The sequence below is a fragment of the Bos indicus x Bos taurus genome, chromosome 6 (genome assembly GCF_003369695.1).
Source record: "Bos indicus x Bos taurus breed Angus x Brahman F1 hybrid chromosome 6, Bos_hybrid_MaternalHap_v2.0, whole genome shotgun sequence".
Taxonomy (NCBI): Eukaryota; Metazoa; Chordata; class Mammalia; order Artiodactyla; family Bovidae; genus Bos; species Bos indicus x Bos taurus.
Window position 1 is genome coordinate 84,883,269 of NC_040081.1, and position 23,266 is coordinate 84,906,534.

Here is a 23,266-nt window from a genome sequence, read left to right on the forward strand (position 1 = left end):
AGTCTTTTCCAATGAGTCAACTCTTCGCATGAGGTGGCCAAAGTACTGGAGTTTCAGCCAAAGTACTGGAGTTTCAGCTTTTAGCATCGTTCCATCCAAAGAACACTCAGGACTGATCTCCTTTAGAATGGACTGGTTGGATTTCCTTGCAGTCCAAGGGACTCTCAAGAGTTTTCTCCAACACCACAGTTCAAAAGCATCAATTCTTCGGCGCTCAGCCTTCTTCACAGTCCAACTCTCACATCCATACATGACCACAGGAAAAACCATAGCCTTGACTAGATGGACCTTTGTTGGCAAAGTAATGTCTCTGCTTTTTAATATGCTGTCTAGGTTGGTCATAACTCCTTCCAAGGAGTAAGCGCCTTTTAATTTCATGGCTGGAATCACCATCTGCAGTGATTTTGGAGCCCAAAGAAATAAAGTCTGACACTGTTTCCCCATCTATTTGCCATGAAGTGATGGGACTGGATGCCATGATATTCGTTTTCTGAATATTGAGCTTTAAAGCCAACTTTTTCACTCTCCTCTTTCACTTTCATCAAGAGGCTTTTTAGTTCCTCTTCACTTTCTTCCATAAGGGTGGTGTCATCTGCATATCTGAGGTTATTGATATTTCTCCCGGCAATCTTCATTCCAGCTTGTGGTAGTTTGAGAATTCTTTGGCATTGCCCTTCTTTGGGATTGGAATGAAAACTGACCTTGTCCAGTCCTGTGGCCACTGCTGTTTTCCAAATTCGCTGGCATATTGAATGCAGCACTTTCACAGCATCATATTTCAGGATTTGAAAGAGCTCCACTGGAATTCCATCACCTCCACTAGCTTTGTTCATAGTGATGCTTTCTAAGGCCCACTTGACTTCACATTCCAGGATGTCTGGCTCTAGGTCAGTGATCACACCATTGTGATTATCTTGGTCATGAAGCTCTTTTTTGTACAGTTCTTCTGTGTATTCTTGCCACCTCTTCTTAATATCTTCTGCTTCTGTTAGGTCCATATCCTATATGCCTATGTATTTATGAACTGACTGTGTCTCATCAAGAACATGCCTCCTCTCAGTAGATGTCACCTCATTGTATTTTGATATTTTTACCAAGTTGAGCAGTATTTTCTGCTTAGTGCTTTGAAACTTTAGTGCTCTTTTAGCATCTTTGTAGAAGTATAATTAATACACAGAAAACTGTACATATTCAATGTGTACCATTTGATGTTTGGACATTTGACATTTAGTCTTGAAAAATGTCTGCCACTTAGCTAGGGAAGAGCTGACTAACTGTTCTAAGGTTGTTTCCTCATCTCAAAATGAGATAATAGAAGTTTTTTCCTAACTCTTGTATTAGAATTTTTAAAAAAATAGAATTTACAATTTGTATAACATAAGCGTGTAGCACCAAGGCATAAAGACTTAACAAATAATAGTTAGTAGGGTGTGGTATCGGAGAAGGTGATGGCACCCCACTCCAGTACTCTTGCCTGGAAAATCCCATGGACAGAGGAGCCTGGAAGGCTGCAGTCCATGGGGTCGGGAAGAGTCGGACATGACTGAGGGACTTCCCTTTCACTTTTCACTTTCATGCTTCGGAGAAGGGAATAGCAACCCACTCTAGTGTTCTTGCCTGGAAAATCCCAGGGACGGGGGAGCCTGGTGGGCTGCTGTCTATTGGGTCACACAGAGTCGGACACGACCGAAGTGACTTAGTAGTAGTAGTAGTAGTAGGGTGTGGTATTAGTGCTAGTACTGAGGCTGGGGTGACTACTTGTGGTTCTTAATTTGTTGTATGTACCAAATAATCAACATGTAATAGTAATTTATTAGTAGTAGTACTAGTATTTTATGTTTCTGCAAAACCAGTCAATTACAAATAGTAAATTTCTAATAGTAATTTCTTAGTAGTTGTATTAATATTTTATACTTCTGCAGAACTGATCACTCAAATATGGAAACAGCTCTGAAGAAAACAAGTGGGGTCCACAGGCATGAATAGACTTTAATAGATGTTTGCATGTACCTGTTTAAACTTAGGCCTTCCTGTAGCAATGGAGGCAAATAACATGAGCATCTCACCTTTTCTCATGAAGGGAGATACTTTTTGGTTCATGACTTCATCCGGCAATGTTGTATAATTGGTAGATGGATTGTTCTTCATCTCCTGGAATGAAGTGTGTTTTATAATCTTGTCCACAAGCTCATCTGATGCCTTCCTTCCCAGAAATTCTAACAATTTCATCACCTCTTTCCTGATATTCTAAGAAGAAAAACATATTTTGTTTTTGGAAAAAAAGGACACAATAAGAAAACCATTCTTCCCCTCTCCTCCCCACACTGATATTGGAAAGTAGGTTTCTAATGAGCAGTTTACCTGTCAAACTTCAGCTTAAGTATCACCTTCTTTGGGATTATTTCCTTGACTATTCCAATTTAAGTTAGATAACTCTATTTTTGCTCCATAAATTCCATATAAATCTATTGTATCATATATGTATTCTCACACATTTTTTATTTACTTGTTTCCATAAAAAAGATAGTATCTCTACATATATGGTAAATGTCTTTTACTCTTACTTGATGTATTGCAGAAACAAGAGAAAACATTTACTCTTTTGCTCCTCATTTATGCAAATACAGAAGAAACATAAACCTGGCCATTATTGATCAAAATAGGGAGTAAATGGATAGAGCCGATTTGGGAGGGTGAAAGGGATGGATTAACTAATAAATTTTGTTCGAATGCCTTTTAAATTTACTGTCTTCAATATTCTAGCTATAGAACACAAATTTAAGTAACATAATAGCAAACTACAAATCATGGTTGCTTCTCATTCAAATCTGTTCTGCATTAAATTCTATAAAGAAATAATTCTGCTTCTAAAATAATATCCATAATTTTATTTTAAATATGTCCTCATCAAAACAACTCTAGAATTACTGTGAAATGAATTTCAATAATTGCTCAAAGATGTGAACAAGACATGGATATCAATTGCTTTCTTGGTGCTAATAAAGAATGAGAGAAGAGGGCTTCCCTGGTGGTTCAGTGGTAAAGAATCCATCTGCGAAAGCAGGAGACAGGGGTTCAGTCTCTGATCCAGAAGATCCCACTTGCCGTGGAGCAACTAAACCCATGTGGCACAGCTATCAAGTATGTGCCCTAGAGCCCGGGAACTGCACCTACTGAGCCTACATGCCCTAGAGCCTCAACAAGAGAAGCCACTGCTATGAGAAGCCTGGCCACCTCAATGTAGTGTAGCCCCTGGTCGCCACAACTAGAGAAAAGCCTGAGCAGCAGTGAAGACCCAGCACAGCCAAAAAATAAATAAATAAGTATATATATATATATATATATATATATAAAATAATTTAGAGAAGATATTTGTTATCCCTTAATAAAAAGATCTAGTATTTTGTCTTTCATTTATAAATTATTTGATATGTGTACATATATACTTTAAAGAATAAATATGAATGCAGCACCCTTACCTACTACCCAATGCATGTAAGAAAACATTCACAATTGGCTAAGGTCTTCCATTTGCAAGTTCCCAACTTCATTTTTTTCACTCTCCATTCCAATTTTCACAAACAACAACAACAAACAAACTTGCTGTCCTGAAATTGACCTACTCAATCCTGTGCCTTTACTCTGCAGATTTGAAACTCATGTATGTATCCCTAGACAAAACATAGCTTGATTTTACTCAACTGATAAGCACATTTGAAATATACTCCTTTTCACTACAATATAATATTTAATTGTAGAATAATAGTACATACAATGCATTTATTCCTGAGTATATGTGTATTGGGGTTGTTTTTATGGTCGTGTGGAATGCTGTTATGGAGGTTGCTGTGCATATAAACTAATATACACATCAGCCCTGGGATTTCTTTGGAAGGAATGATGCTAAAGCTGAAACTCCAGTATTTCGGTCACCTCATGTGAAGAGTTGACTCATTGGAAAAGACTCTGATGCTGGGAGGGATTGGGGGCAAGAGGAGAAGGGGACGACAGAGGATGAGATGGCTGGATGGCATCACTGACTTGATGGACGTGAGTCTGGGTGAACTCCGGGAGTTGGTGATGGACAGGGAGGCCTGGCGTGCTGCGATTCATGGGGTCGCAAAGAGTCGGTTCATGGGGTCACAAAGGGGTCGCAAAGAGTTGGTTCATGGGGTTGCAAAGGAGTCGCAAAGAGTCAGTGTCTTTGCGACCCCATGAATCGCAGCACGCCAAGCCTCCCTGCCGGGAGCCGGCATATTGCATATTGAGTGCATATTGCATATTGCATATTGAGTGCAGCACTTTCCACAGCATCATCTTTCAGGATCTGGAATAGCTCAACTAGAATTCTATCACTGCTGGGAGCCAGCGTGAGGAACTTCGCCCATGGCAAAGGTCATGAGGAAGGAGGCTCGGCATACGCAAAGGCAGGATAGAGCCTCAGGAGTCCCCCTGGAAATTCTCGAGCATCTACCCCCAAAACCAGAGTCTGCCTACTTTCTGCTTTGTGCTTTCACCTACACCTCTGACTTTACCGGGGGCTGTCCCCCACTACCTCTCTCTGAAAAAAGAGTTAGCTTACAGCTCCAGTTAATAATTCCTGGGTGTGACAGTGTTTCAACCTACAAACTCCTTTGGAAATCCTCTAGCCTGCCTGAATAGGTTTTTCCGGCCACATGTGATTGTTCAGAGCCTCCCAACTGTGAGAGGCGGGAGATGTTCTAAACTGTCTAAACACAGATTCCTTTGAGTAGTTAAAAGATTGATTAGAAATTGTATTGGTGAAGGGTTTTTCACTTATTGGGCCAATGTTTGCTGCTAAGTCTCCATACCCCTTACCTATTGTGTCCTTGGCAGTGTATTGATTGATATAATGGGTGTATAGAAATGTAAGTAGTAGCCTCAATGTTTGTAAACTTGGACCCTTGAGTTAATTCTTTTCTTGATTGAGCCCACCTCACCTTTGCCCTATAGGAATGCAGCTTTGTCCAATGCTTTTTGGAGGCTGGAGCCTGATTTTAGAATAATCACCTTTAGAGAAAAATAAGTTTCTTAAAATGTTAACAGGCCTCCTGGCCAGAAGATGATGTAAATCACCTGAACTTTTGCATATGATAAGTTTGAAAGCCTGGCTTCGATTAGGACCAGGAACTGCTGTCCTTGCATGACTCCACCCCTTCCCCCATTATCCTCTATGCATAACTTAAGGTATAAAAACTACTTTGGAAAATAAAGTGTGGGCCTTGTTCACCAAAACTTGGTCTCCCCATGTTGTTCTTTCTCTTACCTTCTGGCTGAATTATTCAGCCTCTTTTTTCACTGAATTTCCTCACTGAGCTATCCTCATTCTATTACTCTTTATATCTTTGATAAATATTTAAATAAATAGGTCGCCTATGCCATCTCTCCTTCGAATACCCTGGATCAGCTGGGGCTGCACCCCGGCACCTCCCTGTCCATCACCAACTCCCGGAGTTCACCCAGACTCACGTCCATCGAGTCAGTGATGCCATCCAGCCATCTCATCCTCTGTCGTCCCCTTCTCCTCCTGCCCCCAATCCCTCCCAGCATCAGAGTCTTTTCCAATGAGTCAACTCTTCGCATGAGGTGGCCAAAGTACTGGAGTTTCAGCTTTAGCATCATTCCTTCCAAAGAAATCCCAGGGCTGATCTCCTTCAGAATGGACTGGTTGGATCACCTGGGTTCAATCCCTGGGTTGTGTTGGGAAGATCCCTCGAAAGTGAGTATGGCAACCCACTCCAATATTCTTGCCTGGAGAATCCCCATGGAGAGAGGAGCCTGGCGGTCTACAGTCCATGGGGTTGCAATGAGTCAGATATGACTAAGCAACTAAGCACAGCCCAGTCAGACTACAGCTCATTGTTGTGACTCTGCTGGGTGTGAAATAACACCTCATAGACATTTTTATTTTGAATTACCCTGATTATTAATGAAGCTAGAAAAAAAAAAACTAGATTTTTAAGACATTGTGATGTCATCATACTTTTGTATTTTGCTATTCTGGCGTTCTGTTTACTCTCTTCTGGAAGTTTGACTTGATACATGTAAGATGTTATTACTCTATCCTACATATCCATTACTCTTTCTAAAGTATTCTATTTATCTCACTGAGGTACATCCTGTGGACCTTCCTCAGCATCATCTACCACATTACTAATTCACTGTGTAGCCATGCCTTATCTGTTATTTAAGCCATCTTTTTGCTTTTCAAATTTTAATTTTTAGAAGTTATTTTAGAAATTCTGGTTTGCTGCTCTTTTTTCCCACAAATCTGCTTTGTCAATTTTAGTAACCTCTTGTTTCTTTGTAAGATTTTAAATTTCTTCTTTTATTTTTTTAAATACGTGAAGTATAGCTATTTTATGGTCTTTTTTTTTAATAATTCCATTATCTATGGATTTAGAAACCAGTTAACTCTTCTTGCCCATTGTGATTCCTTTTGTGCATCTGCATCTGTGTGTGTGTGTGTGTGTGTGTGTGTGTTGTGTGTGGCTGTTGCTTTGATTTAAGAACTCAAACTCTTTCCACTTTTATGTTTGGTAATTTTTTTGAAACTTGAGTTTAAATGTGTTCATTTACAGAAGGTTTTTATTCACTAGCTTCAATCTATAGTGGAGTATCTGGATTATTGTAACTTTTGGAGTTGGCTGCATTATTTATTTGAAGGCAAAATTTTGTATCTACATTATTATCAAATGCTAACATTTTGATAATTATAAAGTTGCCATATCTTTTGAGTTTCTCACCTCCTTCATGTCTTCATAGAAAAGAAATAGCACTTGCGGATTCTTGCTCTTTTCCCACCAAGATTTTGTATGTTCAAACCAGGAACCATAAGGAACTAAGATCAGAGATAAAAACAATGTGAGCTCGGGGCTGGTGCATTGGGACGACCCAGAGGGATGGTACAGGGAGGGAGGAGGGAGGGGGCTTCAGGATGGGGAACACATGTATACCTCCGGTGGATTCATGTTGATGTATGGCAAAACTAATACAATATTGTAAAGTAATTAACCCTCAATTAAAATAAATAAGTTTATATTAAAAAAAAAAACAATGTGAGGACATAGCATCAACTCTACACTCAGACTCAGCTTGAAAATGAGGCTTCAGAGAAAAAAAATATAAATAAATGATCATGGAATGAAAACCAGAGATCAGCTGCCCATCTGAGGCAAATTTCTCTGCAGGAAGTATGTTGAAAAATCTACATACAGAACTATAATCTCAACTTTCATTATTATGACATAGTTTATGACTCAGAGGAAAAGTGATGGAAGTCTTTCCATTTGATTTAGAACTTATAAGAGTATTTTTGAAAATGGTGTGTGTGTCTGTGTGTGTGTGTTGTTAATGAAAGGAGGTGAGTAGTAGAGCTATCAATATTTTTATGATTAGAATGCAGTCCAGATCTCAAATTTACCATTTAAAAAGTAGCTTTGGTAACTGAATAATTTATAATTATAATAATTATATAATTTCATTACACTGTTTCAGTTTAAACGGTAAGGGATGCTTTCTTAGGGATCCTTAGTTTCATTCTCACTTTAAAAAGTTAGAAGATTTTGGACGTGATATGATATGACCAAATATGGATTCCTCTTTTCTCTCCCTCATCTTTTCTCACATGTATCCAAGTGTTTCACCCAGTAAAAAGCTGACAAGTTAATATAATGATGTGTGAGTCAAGGTATTCTGCTTTGCATTAAGTTATTGGATATTTCTTTTGTTCTTTGACCCTACTGACAATTATTTATTTATTTATAGTTAACCTAAAATAATATCAAAGATGTGAACATAGTGATTCAATATTTGAATACATTACACACCAAAAGTTAGTATAAAATAATGACTATATTCCCTGTATGGTTCATTACTTCCCTGTGATGTATTTATTTTATAGCTAGCAGTTTGGACTCTTAATCCCCTTCATCATTCTGCCCCTCCCCTATCCTTCTCCATTATGGTAACTGCTAATCTTTTCTCTGTATCTGTGGGTAGGTCTTCTGTTTTGTCCCATTTGTTTCTTTGCAGAAAAGTCATAAATGACTTTTATAGTGATCTTATTCATCTATTTTGCAGAGGTACAGCATTATCTTTATCTGTTTTACAATGCATGTTTTGATGATCTTGAGGCATGTAATTTATTTGTGCTTTAGCATAAAGTTTTCCAAAGGTAGCAACAAACATAAAGCACATATATCACACTTTTATTGAGTCAATATTAATTTTGGAGGATATAAATGACATTATTATCCTTTCCTTACACTTATTATTAAGGAGTCAGAATGGCCTTCTTTAGTTAATACTAGATACTAAACACTTTCTTTCTTGAACCTGAATACTCTGTTGCTTTAGTCTGGAGTTAAATAAAAAGACAAAATTTCCCAGAATTTTTGCTCAAGTTAACTCTTGTACTATTCTAAGAAATCTAGTTGAATTATTCAGACTGTACAGAGGGTAGAATGAGTAAGAATTTTGTAGATATTCAGACTTCTTTGTGAATTCTGGCCTCATTTAGTATCTGAAATTTTTCTTAAATATAAATGAACAAGTTCTGTCCTCTATCTTTTTCCTTCTTGTTCAATGAAGTTATAATAACGCACTGTGAAGTACTTCTGTAATAAAAAGACATGAGAGAGAATTGGACACACACATATCATCTATATACCTACTTGTAGGCACTGTACTTGAATGTCCAGATTCTGAATTTTGCCATTCTCATCTGGAAAAATTATGCTTGTTCTAAGTTCAAGGGCTTCTAGAACTTCTGTGTTTTAATCAAGGACCAGGAAGGATAACAGACCAGAACAGAAAGCAAAAATTATCCCTAAAGATGTCATTTGTCTTGTATCATTTACCTTGAAAGAATTCAGAAAAGGAAAGAAACTCTTCATACCTTCTCCATCCATGAATTTCTCCACAAAATCTTGAAAAGAGTCAGGATCTGGAATAGCAGTCACCATTAAAATGAAAAAATAATAAGAAACAACCACATCCTTGGCATTCCGGGAAAGATAGATGATCTAAGGAAGATGAAATTAGTTATTAAATCACCTGCTATTTTTCAAATATAGTCACATCAAGATTTAAAAAGAAAAAGTTTATGTTTTTAACTGTAAACATAACATATATTTGCTTTAGAAAATTTATGAAATATTAAAATTATAAAAAAGGAAATTCCTTCAATAAACTGAAATGACAACGTCTTTTGTATTGCTGTTCAATGTTAGTTTTCACTTTTCATTTTTATGCCATTTTCACATGTTTAATTTGAGAGCCTCAAATTCCACTGATATAAATTGGGTGAGGCAGATTATTATCTCCAAATTATAAGTGAAGAAACTAAACTAAATATGAGTCAGAATACATGGTTGAGAATTAATCAATGAGACTAAGCGATTTGATAAATCATTCAGTCAAAAAGTCTTCTGGCCTTTATACTACACAACTATGCTGCATAACAATTTTAAAAAGGTCCTGCTATTTTCTTATAGTCTTGAAGAAAAGCTAATTTTTATGGGATGCTTAGACCCCTAATACTCCATGCTTCCCTGGTGGCTCAGTGGTAAAGAACCTGCCTGCCAATGCAGGAGTCAGGGGTTGGATCCTTGGGTCAGGAAGATCCCCTGGAGTAAGGAAATGGCAACCCACTCCAGGATGCTTGCCTGAGAAACCTCCTGGACAGAGGAGCCTGGCAGGCTACAGTCCGTGGGGTCGCAGAAGAATCAGACATGAACCAGCGACTAAACAACAACTCTGCATTGCAGGAAAAGAGCTGCACCAGTAAATTCTCTCTATGGTCTTCCACTTCCTCCTTCAGGCACCTGAGCCACACCATGGTCTATGGCAGCTCTTGATTCTCCACTCTTTAGTGGATTTGATAAGGCTCACTAATCTGTCTTACTCAAGTTTCTACACTTTCAAACAATTTTAAAGAAATCTATTTGAATATTCTAAGAAGTATGGTTTTCATTTTTAAGGCCCCACTATAAAAAGCTCCAAATACTACAGAAAGTCAACTTTCTTTCTCAACAAAGCTATCATTGGCCGTATGAAACTTTTCCACATTTATTTAAAATTTTCCCTAGCCTTTTTTCTTATGAGCTGAATGGAATTCTTTGCCACTATATATATATATATATATATATCTCCACAAATTTGCTTTATCATTTTTATTCCTTTTTTTGTTCATATTGTTTCCTCTGTCTTGAATATTCTCTGCATCTCAAAATACAATCTATATTAAAGTTTTGCTCCAGGTCATCCACGAAGCTTTTTTTTTTTTCCTAATGTACTCTTTTTTTATTGAGTTATAGTTGATGTACAATATTATATAAGTTTTAAGTGTACAACATTGTGATTAATAATTTTTAAAGGTTACCTCCACTTATAGTTTTTATAAAATATTGACTATATTCCTTGTGTTGTACAATATATCCTTGTAGCTTATTTATTTTATACATAGTAGTTTTTACCTCTTAGTTCCCTATTCTTCAAGGTGGGGGAAGGCGGAATGTAAAAGCAACCCCTCTTTCCTTAAACTTCCACTAGTTTATCTTCTCTGCATTTTGGAAGATTTGATTCTATACACTAACTTTTCACTGTGCATGCTCTTCCTGCCTTTGAGGAAAATCTAAGTCTTTCCCCTCAGCTCTCTCAAGTCAAAGTTTCTAGTTTGCCCACAATTCACTTGGGATATAATCTGTCTTAAAAATCCTACACTTGAAAAAACCCTGTAATAATTCATTCTTCTCCTAACTGAAGCCATTTTTAAACTTATGGTCACTCCCTTGCTTAACTGAAGATTTGAACATCAGACTCATAATATTACTCTCTATTCCAAAGCTTTTCATCATGCTGTGTAATTTTAGTGTTTGTATACATGATCCATCAGATTCTTTAGGTTCTTGGGGTCTTTGATCATTACCTCTATTTTACTTCAGTTAGCAACATTTGCAGCCAATTCTTGAAACTAGTCCAGTACCTTAAAGGTTCTGAAGACTTGTCCTTGAGCACCATTTCTTCCAAGACAGTTCTGTTTCTTTATCCTTTCTCTCTTATCAAGGATATATCTCTTCTGCAACAACTCCAAAGCCTCAAGTTTACTGACTTCAATTGCTTCTTTTAGCTTTTAGCTTGTTCCTTTTTTTCACTCTCTTTTTTTTTAACCACTTAAAGTTTTTAGTTCAAAACTCCAAACACACTTTTACCAATAGTTTCAATCCATCTGTCTTCGTGTCCACCAGTGAATCACCCCAGAAGTACTCAAGTTGTGATTCATCCAATGGTCTCCTACTCTTTGATAATCCCTGAGATAATAAGCAGGCTTTTGAAGACTGTAGCTATTGTAAAGGTACAGTATCTTTTCATGTCCAAGTAAAGGGATAACACCAAGACTTCATTCCATTCTTCAAAGAAAAAAAGTAACTTGGCCAAATATCTTGAAAAAATAGTAGTCACACATTTCCCAGAAGATACATATAAATAGTATTTATTAAAGAGAGAACTCTTATGTATGACTTCAGAAGGATGTATGTGATCTTTCTAGGATTGCTTATGATAAAAGCAAACAAACAAAAAAACACTGAAATCTTCCAAAGTTTGCACTACGTAGCTCCAAAAAATGTCATCTATACCATGTTATATCACAGTACAAAATAGAAATACTTCATGACTCTGATAGATCCCTTTTTGGTCAATAATGACTACATATAGTACTTTAATATCTCATATGTTTAGTATGGATCATAGTGTGTCCTAATAAAGCTAGTAAAGTCTTGAGGAACAACATCAGTGGTCTAAGACAATGTTTGGCCTGTACTTTAGGATTCCTTGTTATTATTCTTTCTAAACAGCAAAACTGATCATCTCAATCAGCAGCTTAATATGGCTGTAACTCCTCATTATCATCAAAGTAGAGCCCAAACTTCATAAGTTGGCCTCCATATCTGTTGCAAACAAACCCAGCTCATCTCCCATCCCTCATCCAACCAGTACAGGCACTCAGTCTTCCAGTTAAATTGAACTGGTTTCACATCCCACCTTGGGTTGCCTCAGAGATTATATAGACTAATTCTTATGCATCCTTCACATATCAGATGAGATGTTACTTGCTTTAAGGTTCCTTCTCTGCCCTCAATATCTAGGCCAGAACTCTTCCTTTGCTTGATCTATATCACCTTCTGTAGTGTCTGTTATTTATCCCTTTCCCCTGTGAACCATGTGTCCATAAAGACAAAGATTACATGTGTATTTGTTATATTGCTGGCTCATGATAGGCACTCACTAAATAATTATTCTATCATTTTTGTCTGGTTTATCCTTGCCTAGCTCATTTGCATGCCTCACAAGGCCAAGCACAATAGTTTGCAAAAAGAGTACATTGACTACAATTACTAATAATAACAAATAAAAGTAGCCATTGTAAATTGTTTATAACATGCTAGGTACTATGTTAAGCACTTCACAAGCATTAATTTAGCTAATCCTTATAACAACTCTATGTGAAATGCAATTATTATCCCTCTTTTAAGATGAGGAAACTTCAGCTTCCAGAAAGCTCAGAGAGTTTATCTGTTTTTCTGAGAATCAGCTCTGGAGTTAGAATTGAAGTCTAGACCTTCTAACTATATTATGATCCACATTTTTAAAATGTCTATAGATTCAGTGAAGAAATAAATAAACAAGTGTATATAAGACGCAGGATATTACCTAACTTTATTCATTGTAACATTCTTTGAGTTGGGTGAAGTTCTAAGAACACTTGACTCTGTTACCTTACAGTTCTTTTCCCAAAATGAGACTGGAAGAAGCTTCACAGGCAGGTGAGACTTCACTATTCTAGGAGATGCCATCTCATTTAATTGTTTCACTCCTAATTAAAAAAAAAAAAAAAAGTTGGACAACTTCAAAAATTACAAATATTTGTATGGATTTTTACAGATTTTAAAAATAGAAATATCTATACATTCTATATTATGTTCCTAATAATGATATGTATTCACTATGACAGAAGTTTAGATAGATAAAATCATACAGAAAAAAAATAGATTAAATAAATTTTCACCACTTTGAAAAAAATCATTATTAACATTTTGGTAAGCATCCTTCCATACAACTATATCAATATGCCCAGACTTATAGCCATATAAATACCAGACACACAGATGAAATTTTTTAATATTTTATAATTGCATTTTTCTTAATATTTTGTACCAACACTTCAGTGACAACAAACATATGATATCATAATATGTTTAATGACTTCATGTCACTTTTACCTTCTGTTGATTAACATTTATATTGTCTCTAATTTTTTACAATAATAAAAGAATCTGTGATGAACATCTTTTTGCACATCCTTGAAAATTTATGGATATGTCCCTAGTGTTTAAAGTATCACTGCATATATCCCAAGTAGAGATATAATTCTCATATATTACTAAGCTCTGATGAAAGCATGTCAGAGCTTTCCTCACTCACTCAATTCCAGGAATAGGCTATACTATAAACTGTCAAGATTTAAATTTACATACCTCCCTATGTAGACAACATAATACTAATTGCCATTTAATACTATTGCCAAAAAATGCTATTTTGCATACAGTCTTTCTTGTACCATTTACACCCACACATTAAAATATATGTGTATAGCTTTTAAAATTAACTTATGTATTACCATTCATCACGTGTTCAGTGCTACATTCCAGGTAAGGAACTCTATTAAAAATGACGTCTTCTTTGCACTTTTCCACATCACCGTTATTATAAATCATGCATATAATTTCACTAAGCCATGTTGTACCTGAAAAAATTAAACACACCTGAGTCTCCCATTGACAATGCATAATGATAATGCAGGGATCAATGTATTTATAGTTGGATAAAGTAAGATGCTACCAATGAAATAGCATTTGAAAGTTGTCAGAATCGCCACAGGACACAAAAACTATTTCCCCTAATATTTACTCTTATACATAGCATCAAAAATAAGGATGAACATAGTTGTAATAAAATACACCTATGATAGAAATTTGACTTTGTCAAAAATGAATTGTGATATTGTACAAGCTGATAACTTATTTGAATCTAAATTTTCACATCTAAAAAGTAAGCACGCTTTCAACCACAGTGTTTCTCAATAGCTTTTATGCCTCAGGTTGAGTCCTAGTACAGAGAATATAGAAAAGAAAAAGTCTGGTCCTTGTCCTGTGATATTCAAGGGCCCTCAGAAGAGTCAGAAACAGTGCTCAATAATTACACTTCATTTTTCTTAAGTGGCTGTAATATAGATGGGCACAGGGATTTAAAGAACTGTAAAGGAGGACTTGATGTGCTTCTGCTGTTGCCATGATGTTTCCACAAGAAAGAAATGACTTTAAGAGAACATGGTAATTGAGCTTAGCCTTAACAAATTATTGGCATAAATTCACTAATTGTGTAAGATAGGAGAGAGCTCTATCAGACAGAAGAACTCTCTCTCCTTTTTTTAAAATCAAAAGCCAGATATTTACAAATAGTAAAGTGGTGAGGAAATGAATTGGATGTAGATTGCTTCTGTTGTGACTCTTCTGCGACCCCATGGACTGTAGTCTGCTAGGCTCCTCTGTCCAAGGGATTCTCCAGGCAAGAATACTGGAGTGTGTTGCCATTTCCATCTCCATGGATCTACATCCATGGATGTAGATTATAAAACCTAAATCAGAGGCTACTTGAAGGGATGAATGGAGATGAGGATGCAGTGTCAAGCAGACACCAAGCCTACAAAGCCTTGTAATTCATACTAGAGTTCAGGTCATTTCTAAAGGATTTTAAAGGTCACTGCCATACATCAAGAAAGAAAGCAAGGTTATAAGGGTCATGTTTTGGAAGACTTCCTCTAGTGGCAGAGTAAATACAATAATGGAGTAAAGCGTCGTAAGAAGGTGACAACAAAACTAGAAGCTGACTCTGAGGCATATCTATGAGACTAAACAGGCAAAACAGATTGATTGATTGAATACGGAAGATGAAGAAGTTAAGAGAAACTGATTCTGAAATAGCTCTCATATGTCCTCAACAGGTGACTGGTTTTGTGCTGACATTGATCCAGACAGGAAAGAGAATGGAAGACCACTTTAGAGTCAGAATAGCCTAAGGTATATTTAACGTTTGACATATTTAAGTACTAATTGGAGCAACCAGATAGAGAAGAAGTCTGGATTGGACTTTCTAATTTCTAAAGTTCTAAGATTGTAAGACTATGACAAACAAGGTAAGTTCAGGAAAATATATAATAGATATTCAGAGATGGACTTTAGAAAGAGGAACTGATTAACTAAAAAGTGCTAATTTTTTAAAAAATCCATGAAAATTACTTATACTTTGTCTATACAGCAATGACAACAATGACATAAAGACAGGTAATTTTAAATTTTACTAATGGTTCTATAGTCATCCATCTATATTATGTGAATTTCTTATATGGCAAAATACCCATTTATCAGTGTGCTGCTTAAATTATATGTACAGATTGTAGTTTTAGAATAGAGCTATCAGTTCAGTTCAGTTCAGTTGCTCAGTCGTGTCCAATTCTTTGCAACCCCGTGAATCGCAACACACCAGGCCTCCCTGTCCATCACAAACTCCCAGAGTCGGTGATGCCATACAGCCATCTCATCCTCCATCGTCCCCTTCTCTTCCTGCCCCCAATCCCTCCAAGCATCAGGATCTTTTCCGGATGAGTCAACTCTTCACATGAGGTGGCCAAACTATTGGAGTTTCAGCTTTACATCAGTCCTTCCAATGAACACCCAGGACTGATCTCCTTTAGGATGGACTGGTTGGTCCTCCTTGCTGTCCAAGGGACTCTCAAGAGTCTTCTCCAACACCACAGTTCAAAAGCATCAATTCTTTGGTGCTCAGCTTTCTTCACAGTCCAATTCTCACATCCATACATGACTACTGGAAAAACCATAGCCTTGACTAGATGGACCTATGTTGGCAAAGTAATGTCTCTGTTTTTTAATATGCTATCTAGGTTGGTCATAACTTTCCTTCCAAGGAGTAAGTGTCTTTTAATTTCGTGGCTGCAATCACCATCTGCAGTGATTTTGGAGCCCAAAAAGATAATGTCTGACACTGTTTCCACTGTTTCCTCATCTATTTCCCATGAAGTGATGGGACCAGATGCCATGATCTCAGTTTTCTGAATGTTGAGCTTTAAGCCAACTTTTTCACTCTCCACTTTCACTTTCATCAAGAGGCTTTTTAGTTCCTCTTCATTCTGCCATAAGGGTGGTGTCACCTGCATATCTGAGGTTATTGATATTTCTCCCGGCAATCTTGATTCCAGCTTGTGCTTATTCCAGCCCAGCATTTCTCATGAGGTTCGTGACATTGTACAGGAGACAGGAATCAAGATCATCTCCATGGAAAAGAAATGCAAAAAAGCAAAATGGCTGTCTGAGGAGGCCTTACAAATAGCTGTGAAAAGAAGAGAAGCGAAAAACAAAGGAGAAAAGGAAAGATCTAAGCATCTGAATGCAGAGTTCCAAAGAGGAGCAAGGAGAGATAAGAAAGCCTTCCTCAGTGATCAATGCAAAGAAATAGAGGAAAACAACAGAATGGGAAAGACTAGAGATCTCTTCAAGAAAATGAGAGATACCAAGGGAACATTTCATGCAAAGATAGGCTCGATAAAGAACAAAAATGGTATGGAACTAACAGAAGCAGATGCTATCAAAAAGAGGTAGCAAGAATACACAGAAGAACTGTATAAAACACAGCTTCATGACCCAGATAATTATGATGGTGTGATCACTCACCTAGAGCCAGACATCCTGGAATGTGAAGTCAAGTGGGCCTTAGCATCACTATGAACAAAGCTAGTGTAGGTGATGGAATTGCAGTTGAGCTATTTCAAATCCTGAAAGATGATGCTGTGAAAGTGCTGCACTCAATATGCCAGCACATTTGGAAAACTCAGCAGTGGCCACAGGACTGGAGAAGGTCAGTTTTCATTCCAATCCCAAAGAAAGGCAATGCCAAAGAATGCTCAAACTACTGCACAATTGCACTCATCTCACACGCTAGTAAAGTAATGCTCAAAATTTTCCAAGCCAGGCTACAGCAATACGTGAACCGTGAACTTCCAGATGTTCAAGATGGTTTTAGAAAAGGCAGAGGAACCAGAGATCAAATTGCCAACATCCGCTGGATCATCGATAAAGCAAGAGAGTTCCAGAAAAACATCTGTTTCTGCTTTATTGACTATGCCAAAGCCTTTGACTATGTGGATCACAATAAACTTGGGAAAATTCTGAAAGAGATGGGAATACCAGACCACCTGACCTGCCTCTTGAGAAACCTGTATGCAGGTCAGGAAGCAACAGTTAGAACTGGACATGGAGCAACAGACTGGTTCCAAATAGGAAAAGGAGTACGTCAAGGCTGTATATTGTCACCCTGCTTATTTAACTTATACCAAGAGAATAGAGTTATAATATGCCACTATTTTCTGTGTATATAGCAGAACTTGTATAATATGTCCTTATTTAATACAGAGAATGAATGTGGGAGAAATGAATGGCTTAATATTTAACAGAAAAGGTGCATTTGTCCTTTCTAGGTGAAAAGGGAACAACTTTGACATAACAAAGAGACTTACCAGATTTGGGATAGGTGACAATGACAAGGTCATCTGGTCTTGCCTCAAATTCCTCCACGTTATGAAACTGCTCGATAAATTTTTTATACATTGGTATTCCACCAAGTTTGCCAAAGTAATCTGAAAAGGATGGTTTGGAAGAACTCATCGTGGAGTGGTACACTGAAAGAAAAAAAGATACGTTTTCCACTTCACATGCACTTTAAGTTGTTTTAATATTAATAGTAGTCCTGTACATCAAATTTCTCTTGGGTGTCTAACATTTCTTATATGTTGAGCATATAGGGTAAGGAATATTAAAGAAATGTATAACATAGCCTTGGTGCTTTAAGAGTTTCTATTTCTATTACTAAGTCTAACATATAAAAGAATAAGTAGTACAAAGCACAAATAAGTTACATGTTTTAAGACTATGTACAAAATGTGTGATACATTCAATAGAGCCTTGATTTCTCTGTCAAAACTGATTAAACATATAAAAAGACTAAGAGATTGTGAAAATGCAACAATATTTTGGCAAAGAATCCCTTTAATTAATTTTGTATACATTAAATAACAATAAATTTTGATGGCCACATTTGATAGCTATTGCCAGATGTCAAAGTCAAAGCTTTCTTTGATACTGAATATGTTTCATTCAATGAAAAAAAAAATCAAATGCTTGGTGAGAGTATTAAAAAGATGAAAATAATGACACTGTAATGTATATGTCTAAGACACAGATTCTTGAAGGTATAGAAGAGTATGACCCCCTAGCATTACTTATACTTTTCTCTCTCACTTCATCAGTAAAGTTGACACTCTCATTGAGTGACTTGTGTGAAATTTATAAGGTTAAACAACACAGTTATCATTGACAGTGCCTGATCCCATGATATCTCATTTCATGTTCAGAGTAAGCCTTAGACTTTTTAATTAGGCAAACTTTCCTTTATTGGCTTTCAACTCCTCTCATTACCTTTTTCCTCTGCAAACTTACTCCATTCTGTGTTTGTGATATAGCATTTCAACAAATGTTATCCTTCTTTGATATTGCCCTCACAGGATCTCCTTTATTTTTCTTTTAAGATGAGGTATTAGGTGACTGCAGCCATGAAATTAAAAGACGCTTACTTCTTGGAAGGAAAGTTATGTCCAACCTAGATAGCATATTCAAAAGCAGAGACATTACTTTGCCAACAAAAGTTCGTCTAGTCAAGGCTATGGTTTTTCCTGTGGTCATGTATGGATGTGAGAGTTGGACTGTGAAGAAGGCTGAGCGCCGAAGAATTGATGTTTTTGAACTGTGGTGTTGGAGAAGACTCTTGAGAGTCCCTTGGACTGCAAGGAGATCCAACCAGTCCATTCTGAAGGAGATCAGCCCTGGCATTTCTTTGGAAGGAATGATGCTAAAGCTGAAACTCCAGTACTTTGGCCACCTCATGTGAAGAGTTGACTCATTGGAAAAGACTCTGATGCTGGGAGGGATTGGGGGCAGGAGGAGAAGGGGACAACAGAGGATGAGATGGCTGGAAGGCATCACTGACTCGATGGACGTGAGTCTGAGTGAACTCCGGGAGTTGGTGATGGACAGGGAGGCCTGGCGTGCTGCGATTCATGGGGTCGCAAAGAGTCCGACATGACTGAGCGACTGATCTGATCTGATTACTGAGTAAAATGAGGCTCATCATGCCAGAGAACTGGGCAATATTCAGTTACAAGACTGCCTCAGGATTGTTGTTATTGTTTAGTAGCTAAACCATGTCCAACTCTTTGCAACTCCATGGGCTGTAGCCCTCCAGGCCCTCTGTCCATGAGATTTCCCAGGAAAGAATACTGGAGTAGGTTGCCATTTCCTTCTCCAGGGGATCTTTGGGATCTTCCCAATCTTCCTGACCCAGGGATCAAACCCACATCTCTTGCACTGGCAGGCAGATTCCTTCCCACTGAGCCACCAGGAAAGCCCATAGTTTCTGCAGTACAACAAAGTGAATCAGCTATATGTACACATACATTCCTTTCCTCTTGAACCTCCTTCCTGTCCCCCATCTCACCCCTCTAGGTCATCCCAGAGCACTGAGCTAAGCTCCCTCTGCTATACAGCAGCTTCCCACTAGCGAACTATTTTACACATGGTAGGATCTCCCTTTTATCCACCCCTGTCAAAAAAAAAACCAACAACCCTGTAGGATAAGTTGTTAGACGCTCATACATGTGATTGAACCCAGGTCTCCTGTGTCTCCTGCATTGCGGGATGATTCTTTACCTGCTGAGCCATCAGGGAAACTCCTAAAAATCTGTATATCGAAGATATTTTATAGCTTTTCATGTTTTTATGTTTCATAAGTTTATTGGTTATTTTAATCATTTTGGTCGTTTGTCCATCAGAAGTGGTTTTTTTTTTTCCTAAATGATATATAGCAGGTAATTTATCATTGATTTATAAATTGAAGATATCTGAAGTGTTCCCATCTTATATTGCCAGTTGTTTTTAATTTTTTAATGGTTTATATAGAAATTTATTGCTCATATAATCACTAGGGGGAAAAAAATGTGTACAAAAGGCATTCCTTGTCCTGCCTATTGATTTGTTTATTCATATGAACAACTTGCTTGGTGTTCTGCCAAGTTTGTAAGAATTGGCTTATAGTCAAGTGGGAGTAGCTGATTTATTATCAAAAGCAGTTGGCTGACTTCTGACTGACCCTTCATGGTCAATTTTAATCTCAGGGTTAAACTAGGTGGCATATAATAAAATCCCTTGCTTTGTTTAGCTTCTTTTGGTAAGTTCTCTCATCTTGTAATGTACAGATTCACCTCCAGCTGATTTTTTCTTTCTCAAAAGACATAGTTCAGTTCGAAATTGTCAACTGCATTCCCTAACTGAGTGTGGAGGGTGCTATTGTCTAGAAACACTGACCAAAAATTATTAGAACTGTGATTCATGAATTCAGTTGAGGGAAGAAATATGTTTCTTCTTTTCTTTGTATTTCCTCTTCCCTTCTTCTTTCTTTCTCTCTTTCTCCATCTTCCCCTCCTCTACTCCCCAGTCTGCCTTTCATTCAGCGGTATATGTGAACTCCTCTGCTCTTACCAGACACAGAGATAAGTGCTGACTATCAGGATGAGTATAGATGCAAAGGGCTTGCTTCAGCCTCACCTTCTACAACTTAATTTGGATTTGAGCAAAGTGGCTGAAAGCAGAGAATATCCTTTTGGACATATTTCTATCCAGAACCATAGCACTATGTCACAAAATAGATGCTAAAAAATCCTCATTAAATTCAATTGTTTTATTGTTAGATCAAATCTGCTTGGGCTTTCTAGTATCCACTAGCAATTCCTAGATGAAACAGCCACTGTCCTGCCAATGGTGTACCTTGTCAACTACTTACCAAGGACTTGGATTTCTGCTCTTGAAGGTCAAATGTCTCTCAGTTAAAAGTAAAGTGATATTTGCAAGTTCCCTGTTAGTAATAGATTGCTTCTGACATATTTCACAGAAGTAAACGTAGAATTCAGTCTCCACTTTAACTTTTCTACTCTGCTTGCTTTGTTCTTACTTCAGTAAAATAGAGAACATGTTTAACATGCAGGGTTTACAAGGCAACTATGATACTAAGTTTTATGTTAAAACGCTTTAATTTAAACAGCAAAACATTATATAAATATATTATTTTTAATAAGTGATCTTTTATCACAAAGTGATTATTTGCTTTACGCTAAGTAAGTAAAATATTGATAAAAACTTTATTCTCTGTATTTCCTTTTTAATATAGTTTTGTAATAAATAATTCTGTATTTTCTATATCTAAAATCTAAATATTAATATCAGCAATAATAATAGAGATAAAACCTGTCCAGATGATCCTGTGAAAGCAACTGGGTAATCCAATTCAGTTTTCTTCAATCCCCACTCAGGTTTCAAGCTGCAAAAAAAGATGAGCACTACTGTGTGTTTGGAATGTTTCTGGTGGATTTTTATTCTGAATACCAGAGAAGGAGGCGGAGATTAACTTGTGAGTCTAGGCTTTCTGGATTTCCTGATGCAATGGGGTAAAACAAATATGGAATCATACCTGCAGGTGCAGTGAGCCACACAGTCATGTTTATTCACACAGATATTAGAGGTTCTCCAGTTATTTTTCATCCTTGGCTCTTAGGCAAATTTCTAAATTTGCCAGTAGCCATCACTGGGTTAAGGAGGAGGAAAAGGAAATAAAGGTAAAGATGAGGGAGAAAAATGTAAACAAGATGGAGCAAAATATAAGAGAATTTGTAAGAGAGTGTCACTTACTGAATCAAAGGATGAGGTTGACTTTTGAAAGATTAAATTCCCTAGAGGAATAAGAAGAGAGAAGAAAATGACCCTGCATCAGGAGACCTAGATTAGCTTAGGGAGACTTTTCAAAGAGGGATTTATAGTACTTGCTTGTGTATTAACAGGTCACTTGGAAAACACCTTTTGTTTAAAAATCTTTGCCTTTAACTCTTGAGTAACCCTGAAAATCAAAAACAGATGACAGCTAAAGGAATAATGTAACAGAAATCACCTTTGGATTACTATTTTTAAAATTTCACTTATCTCTGCTCCCAATCACATGCTCAATGATATAGTGTGGAATTTCCAGGTAAAGTTAGTCATTGACAGCATTGAAATTTAGATAAGAGAATGAGAAAAATGGACTTGGAGGGCACTATGCTAAATAAAATAAGTCAGACAGAAAGACAAATCCTTTATGACATCACTTGTATGTGAAATCTATAAAATACAACAAACCAGTGACTATAACAACAAAAAAAGCAGTCACACAGATATAGAGAACAAACTGGCTGTTACCTGTGGGGAGAGGGAAAGAGGGAGAGGAAAGATAGGCATAGAGGATTAAGTGGTACAAACTATCAGCTATAAAATAAGCTTCAAGGATACACTGTACAACACCAGGAATATTGCTAATATTTTATAATATATAGAGTATATATATATACAATATTTTGACTACTCCAAAGCCTTTGTGCATCACAACAAACTGTGGCAAGTTCTTCAAGAGATGGTAATACCAGACCACCTTACCTGCTTCCTGAGAATCTGTATGCAGGTCAAGAAGCAACTGTTAGACTGGACATGGAACAATGGACTAGTTCCGAATTGGGAAAGGAGTAAGTCGAGGCTGTATATTATCACCCTGCCTATTTAATGTATATGCAGAGTACATTGTGTGAAATTCTGGGCTGGATGAAGCCCAAATCAAGATTATGGGGAGAAATAATAACCTCAGATATGCAGATGACACCACTCTTTTGGCAGAAAGTGAAGAAGAACTGAAGAGCCTCTTGATGAAGATGAAAGATGAGAGTGAAAATGCTGGCTTAAAACTCAACATTCAGAAAACTAAGATCATGGCATCTGGAGCCATCACTTCATGGCAAATGAATGGGCAAACAATGGAAAGAGTGAGAGAGTTTATTTTTCTGGGCTCCAAAATCACTGCAGATGGTGACTGCAGCCATGAAATTAAAAGATGCTTGCTCCTTGGAAGAAAAGCTATGACCAACCTAGACAGCATATTAAAAAGCAGAGACATTACTTTGCTGACATAAGTCCATTTAGTCAAA

General features: G+C 37.0%; 1 protein-coding gene across 3 annotated transcripts in view; it reads right to left on the minus strand.

Moving 5' to 3' along the window:
* SULT1E1 (sulfotransferase family 1E member 1) overlaps window positions 1–23,266 on the minus strand; it is a 57,205-nt gene that overhangs the window by 2,223 nt on the left and 31,716 nt on the right. Inside the window, exons 2-8 of one of the 3 annotated variants that reach the window (XM_027544667.1) lie at window positions 21,507–21,579; window positions 17,672–17,833; window positions 13,703–13,828; window positions 12,801–12,898; window positions 8,921–9,047; window positions 6,768–6,862; window positions 2,067–2,247 (exon numbers count right to left, since the gene is read on the minus strand). In XM_027544667.1, coding sequence (XP_027400468.1) covers window positions 2,067–2,247; window positions 6,768–6,862; window positions 8,921–9,047; window positions 12,801–12,898; window positions 13,703–13,828; window positions 17,672–17,819 — 775 coding nt within the window. In that variant the 5' untranslated portion in view covers window positions 17,820–17,833; window positions 21,507–21,579. Of the gene's footprint in view, window positions 1–2,066; window positions 2,248–6,767; window positions 6,863–8,920; window positions 9,048–12,800; window positions 12,899–13,702; window positions 13,829–17,671; window positions 17,834–21,506; window positions 21,616–23,266 lie in introns of those variants that run through there. The other 2 variants (XM_027544666.1, XM_027544668.1) reach the window with 2 other exon arrangements.